Source organism: Hakea prostrata, chromosome 10 (assembly GCF_041222555.1).
Source record: "Hakea prostrata isolate BN-2017 chromosome 10, UWA_Hpros_2, whole genome shotgun sequence".
Lineage (NCBI taxonomy): Eukaryota > Viridiplantae > Streptophyta > Magnoliopsida > Proteales > Proteaceae > Hakea > Hakea prostrata.
In genome coordinates, this window is record NC_142609.1 from 1,532,026 (window position 1) to 1,539,004 (window position 6,979).

At 38.3% G+C, this 6,979-nt stretch overlaps 1 protein-coding gene across 1 annotated transcript; it reads left to right on the forward strand.

The window, feature by feature from the left end:
• The first annotated feature begins 212 nt into the window (after nt 1-212).
• On the forward strand, nt 213-2,623 carry LOC149001372 (zinc finger protein 8-like). The gene has a single exon (XM_089138543.1). It carries the CDS (start codon nt 516-518, stop codon nt 1,233-1,235), a length of 720 nt encoding a protein of 239 aa, XP_088994669.1. The 5' UTR covers nt 213-515; the 3' UTR covers nt 1,236-2,623.
• The last annotated feature ends 4,356 nt before the right edge of the window (nt 2,624-6,979 follow it).

Genomic DNA, 6,979 nt, shown 5'->3' on the forward strand with positions numbered 1-6,979 from the left:
TTCCCAAAGAAAAAGTAAGAAGATTTTCTGTCCGTCAATCACTCCTGATTAAGTTGTCATCATCAAGTGTTTACCATTTCCTCATACTTAAAAAGGAGATGGAGTAGTAAAGAAATCTTGAGATCTTTTATAAGAAACAAGTAAATCTGAAATAAGGGGCTAAAAAAAGGATGTGTATCTGTGTATGAACAAGGTGGATGTACTTTGAAAAGCTCAAAGCCTCATCTCATCACCAGAGGCATTGGCATCCATCTTTTGCCTGGTCAGATCTTACTCTCACTGACCTGGGTTTTCCATGTATCAGAAGCCACTCCAACCTTCTTCTGTAGGTCCCATCTCACCTCCCCATCCTTCACCACCTCAAAAAGAACTCACCTTCCTCCCTCCTTTCTTACTCTCTTGTGCTTAATTTCCTTCACTCCCTCTTCTAGCTTTCCGCACTTGTTTATCTTCCTGTACACAAACAACAGGTACCTCTGCAAGAGAAGCAAGGAATTTTATTCAAAGTCCTCTCCATGGAGAAGACAGAGAGAGAAACCCAAGACTTCATGAACGTGGATTCTTTCTCTCAGCTTCCCTTCATACGCCCTTCAAATCCTCAAAAAGAGAAAGGCATTCGTCTCTTCGGCATCGAATTCGGCGGCGACATAACCATCACCGATGACTCCGAAAATGCCGAAGCCAACACAACCGAAGACACCAAAGACAACGACACTAACAGCTCTGAAAGTGGTCGCAGATTCGAATGCCACTACTGTTTTCGCAATTTCCCAACTTCACAAGCTCTCGGTGGTCACCAAAACGCCCACAAACGCGAGCGTCAACACGCCAAACGCGCTCATCTTCAGTCCACCATGGCTCTTCACTCCATCCCTAACAGTCACATGTACGGCCTCATCAATTACCGGCCGCCGGCGCTACCTTACCCTTCGTGGAACACTGGCAACATCATAGTGGGTTCTAGCAACCACACTAGCAGATTCTACAGAAGCCATAGCTCAGTTGATCCGCTGCCAATTAATGGAAGTCCTGTACCCATGTGGAGAATTCCGGCTGCTCAAACCACGCCGAATTACAGCCGGGATCGGTTGTTGTTGCCGTTGTTCGCCGGCGAAGAAAACTCGAATTCTATGATCAACAACAGGCCTGGCTCGCAGCAGGACCTGCAACTACAAGTCTATGAACCCAAGAAGCCAAACGTCCATGACCATGTGAGTTTGGATCTGCATCTGTAATTTGTTTCTTAGTTCAATTTAATCCTTAAAACATAAACAAATAGAGGGAATGAAGTTCAGAGTTTGCAGTCCTTGCACTTCATTCAATTGTCGGCAATCAAGGTACCATTTCTACAGTATTTTACTATGGATATGTTGACTTATAAGGAGGCACCTGTTCTTCTAGTACTTCTCTACTGTTCTCTCTTTGCAATGCAAGTTCCCTAAATTCCATGTAATAAATTAGCCAACAGCACTCTACAAAAGGCAAAAGAAAAAACCCATGTAACTTCTTCAACACTGCATCTCTCTCTCCTCTCTCTCTCTCTCTCTCTCTCTCTCTCTCTCTCTCTCTCTCTCTCTCTCTCTCTAGTTCATATGGGAATTCTAAGATTCTCTTTAGAGGTAAAAGCAATTTTGTTATGAGCTCAGCAAAGAGATGGATGTATGTATACAAGATTATCTGAGGAAACTAGCTGCACTAAAGTGGGAAGCTTAAGAAGCCAATTGACTGATCTGCTTCTCTTCAGGGACACAAGTAGTATCAATTTCTGGTGTCTGGTACATACATGGGTAAGTATAAATGTTAATGAACAGACTTTAAAGAGTCTGAAATAGGATGATGGGGATGGTGGGTTTGATTCAATGCAACAGGAAAGGGCGAAAGAAAGAAAAAAATGAAAAATTAGATGATGTGTGCAGTATAACATCTATTACCATGCGGGTAAAAACCTGCAGGCAGTGTTTGATATGTTCATTAATTTGGATGGATAAAGAAACTGAATTTTGCAGAGCTGTAGCTCAGTTATTACCAATAGCTTAATTCATTTTCTTAGCAACTTCCTTCACAAAATTGATGAATGAAATCCAACATTTAATGCAGAGATTAGTAGATCATTTGATCAACATAAGAATTAATGGTGATCAGCATCATTTGGAATTCAGAAATGGAAAATTCTGGTCTCCTTTGTAATGGGCTTTTCCTGGTAAAGACTAGGAAGGGAAGGGGTATTGGACTCTTTAATTTTCTGTCTCTTTATGAAACACATCTTTCACCGCAGCACCCAAGACAGTACCAAAGCTCTGTAGGCTCTTGAAAACAAGCCAGCAAAAACTAACTTTGATAGAGATGTGTCATGGGCAATAAAGACTAGAAAGAACATACGAACATGGGAGTTGAAGACTTTCATCTTTTTGCCTGCTTTAAAGTCAGGAACCTCGACTCTTTCCTATTAGCTCTGCGGTCCAATGAGATGATAGAGGCGCAATTAAACAGTAGCAGACAGATAGAGACAGGAGAGGTGCTAAGAGCCTAAGAGTATCCTACTTTTAGCAGCTACAGTATCCTTTTGTATTTTCATTACTGTTCATTATTCTATGTATATCATTGGTATGGGGATTTTTTTGTTTTTTTTTTTTGCTTTTTTTTGGCACACTAGCTGTGTGGGAAATAGCATGTAGATTCTTTTTGGAAAATGGACTTTTAATCGATTGCCCATTAAGTTGACATTCTTTACCAGCAATTCTACCTACTTCTTGAATTGTTTATTTAAATATAGACAGTCAACTAATTTTGTGGTGAAGAAGCATTGAAGGAACACATACCGCTACCCGCTACCGAGGGGGAGGTGATCTGCACTCTTATTGGAGTAATTTGTAGATTATTTTTTGCACAGTAGTTATGTGAGAAATACCACGGATACTTTTATAGGGAAATGGACTTTTAATTGATTGTCGTTCAAGTAGGGATTACGGTAGAGGATTGTGCTCTCTTTACATCTCTCAGGTACATATTTAGAAGATGGTCCACTTCCATCTTGTAGTGCTTACTGCTTAGAGGTGTACCTCCTCCTAGATGTATGATGAAAGAGTGTTAGGGATAAGGGTGTCAATTGCGTATCGAAACCGTTTAACCGTACCAAACCGCATCGTTCAAAATTCGGTACCTTTACATACAGAAATCGAATTTCTTCAATACGGTTTCGTTTTTAGGTATTCATACCGTTGGTATGTACTGAAACCGTACCGTGCCAAGTTAAGGAATATAAATGTTATTTTACAATTAAAACACGTTACATTTACCATATTCCTAATTCCCTGTTTCAGTTTTTCATTTCATCTTTCATTCATCTTCTTAGATTTACTTGTTTTGTTTCTGTAAATATCATATTCTATCGATTCTTTGATCACAATTTCATTAGGATCTTAATGAACTAATAATAAAAATTACATGGGTTCATTCATACTAAAATTGAATCATACTAGATACCGTGTTTAAATAATTTTCCTACACCGATTTAATACCGAGACCGTACCAAACCACTTTTACAAATATTGAAGCCATACCGTACCGTGTAAATTCTGTATGATATGATCTTGATTTTCAGTATTCAAAATTTATACCAACTTGAGAGGTCGCAACATCATGCTTGCACCGGCATTGGCTTTTTAACGGTTGGCCCACTAGCTAAACATCCAAGTGAAGTTCTTTCCCAGTAAAATTATTATGAATTATAAGATAGGATAAAGTTTACCTTTTCTCGAGGGTAGCAGAAAATTTTATAAATTTAGTTGGAATAAATGATGTCTTTATCATAAGTAGCATGGTTTGAAAAGATTTAATCCCCAAATATAATCTAAATGAAATAACGACCTAACGTATCCTTTAGTCTTTGTGTTTTTATTTTTATTTTTATTGTTTTTAAGGAAAATTTCCCAATGGTCATATTTTAAAAAAGAGTTATTTAATAAGATATTTTAAAAATAGTTTTACTCAAATGGATCTTATTTTTTTAAAATAATTACTACATTCCAAATTTTGTGATAACTTTTTCTACACAACTAATATTCTACCATGAACTACCCAAATTACCCTCAAGTCTTTCATTATAAATGATGAAACTAACAAATAATAGGAGGACGGAGAGCTACAAAAAGACAAGATGTTATCGACCCTCGAATTGCTAAGAGACTAAAATTCATAAGTGCTTCTCATAATTTTTTACTTAAAAGATTTGAGGGTAATTTGGGTAGTTCATGGTAGAATATTAGTTTGCATAAAAAGTTATCCCAAAATTTGGAATTTAGTAATTGTTTTCAAGAATAAGATCCATAGCTACACCATGGAAAACCAATTCCACACTTGAAGTCCCATTCTCCACATCCAAGGCAGTGTCTAAGTTATACTTGAAAACAACCTCCTGTGGCCAAGACCAAGACAAAGGAATTGTGGTGTCTCTACATGGATTGTTTAGGCTTGGATGGGAGCTAACAAACCCTATATACCCTCGTCTTGCTGCTACTATTGTTTCAGATGGACTCTATATTCTCCTCTCAAAAGCTAAGTTCATTCATGGCAACCAAATATGCCAACAAAGAAAGACCACTTGTGAGACTAGTGATCTGAAATGCTGCTTGCCATGAACCTCTACATCTCTCTGCCTTGAGTCGAATCTACAACTCTTCTCTAGTAAGTGTTGTCACTGCCACTAAAGGCCTTAGAAAATTTAACTAACAGAACGTAAAATGAAACTTGGACCTTTTGATTCTATGTTGACTGGTTCGATTGATACTATTTTAGGGTTTGACATAAATTGCTTGGGTGCTACGCAATTAATGTGCAGCACATACAACAAACGATCGATATTGAGATCTTGACCGTCCATTTTCGAAAATTATATTTTCACACTTTTGAGTGTGAGAATGAAAGTCTCTCTCTGTTTCGTAGAGACAGTTTATTGAGAATATATATGTTACAAATAAGAGGATACAAAATACTTTTTATAAGACTATGGGGGTATATGAGGAATTTCTCTAACACCCTCCCACAAAGCAAGGGTTCGCAAAGGAGCTTGAGTTTGGAACACAAAGACTGAAAACGAGAGGTCCCTAAACTCTTTGTAAGGATATCAGCAAGTTGATCTGTAGTGGAGAGAAAACGAACAAGTAACTCTCCCTTGGCAACATGATCACGAACAAAATGAAAATCAATCTCGATATGTTTCGTACGAGCATGAAAGACTGGGTTCGTCGAAAGATAAGTGGCCCTAATATTATCTCACCATAAAGTGGGAGAAGAGGAGAGGGAAACTTCGATCTCACGAATAAGAGATTGAACCCATGTAAGTCCGGTGGCAGCCATTGCAATAGCACGATATTCACTCTCGGTGCTAGAGCGTGCGACAGTGCATTGCTTACGAGACTGCCAAGAAATCAAATTATCTCCAAGATATACTAGATACCCTCCGGTGGACTTGCGATCATCTGAGCAAAGCCTTTGAAACCAAGCTCGTGGAGCTTGTTTCAACCCATGTAGAGAACGTTGAAGTTTACACACATAAGAGGAATATCGTTGATTAACATATCCTAGCGGTTGCATCATACACACATCCTCATCTAAGGTGCCAAGTAAGAAACCATTATTAACATCCAATTGTCGTATATGCCAACTACGACAGACAACAAGAGAGAGGAGAATCCGAATAGTGGTAGGTTTTACTACCGGGCTAAAAGTCTCACCTTAGTCAAGCCCATATTATTGAGTAAAGCCTTTTGCCACTAATCAGGCCTGATAACGTTCAATAGAACCATCAGATTTTTGTTTAATGCGAAACAACCATTTGCAACCCACAACATGACCATCAGATGGTGGAGTCAAGACCCAGGTATGATTAGCAATTAAAGTGTTAAAGTCAGCATCCATAGAGGCACACCATTCTTGATACTTGACTGTTTGTGAATAACAGGTGGGCTCCAAAGTAGAAGGCCCATTAGCCGTTAAGGCTAGAGGAAAAGGATGTTTGGTAGCAAACATATTAAAAGACACCTTTGGAATTTGAGTGCCATCCCAAGAGCAAGTCACCATAGGGTGACACTGAGAAGAGAATCCATTAGGTGCATGTATAGTAGCCAATGAGCTCTGAGTAGCGTTAGTTACAAGTGGAGCCATAGTAACAAGTTCGACTAATGGGCCCTTAGTAACATCAGGAGCAGATTGAGCCATAGTGAGCCTTATTACATGAGTTGTAGAATTTTCAAGTCCAGTCCTTATTACATTACAATTAGAATGTCTAAGTACAGGTTGAATTACATCAACTCCAAAATAAACAAGAGTCCCATTTAATGTATGAAATTTTGTAACAGCAAAACTAGTAGCAGCATTACATTCAGACCTATGAAGTAGTGTTGGAGATGCATCCTATGACTCAAATGCTAACGTGAAATCAGGCACATGAGGATGTGACTCAAGAATAGAGAAAGATAATGAAGAGGAGGGAAGAATAAGAGGAGCAGCAGGAAAATAAGAAGAAGAAGATGGTATAGGAGTCATGGAAGACAAAAGATCTTGATAAAAAGGAAAAAGTAATTCATCAATTACAACATGTCGAGAAACAATGATAGTTTTAGACACAGGGTTATAACAACGATAACCATGATGTTGAGAGCTATAACCCACAAAAATAAAAGGGGCAGAACGATACCGAAGTTTATGAGAGTTGTATGGACAAAGCATATGAAAACAACGACAACCAAAAGCTTTTTAAACAAGATAATTAGGATGATGTTGATGAAGACGAAAGAAAGGAGATATAAAACCAATAACAGCATAGGGTAATCTATTGATTAAATATTGCAGAAGAGAAAGCAGTAGTCCAAAATTGAAGAGGCATACCATCATTTGCTAATAAAGATAACTAACCTCTACTATTTGACGATGTTTACGTTCAACCCTTCCATTTTGAGAGGAAGTGTGAGGACATGAAAGA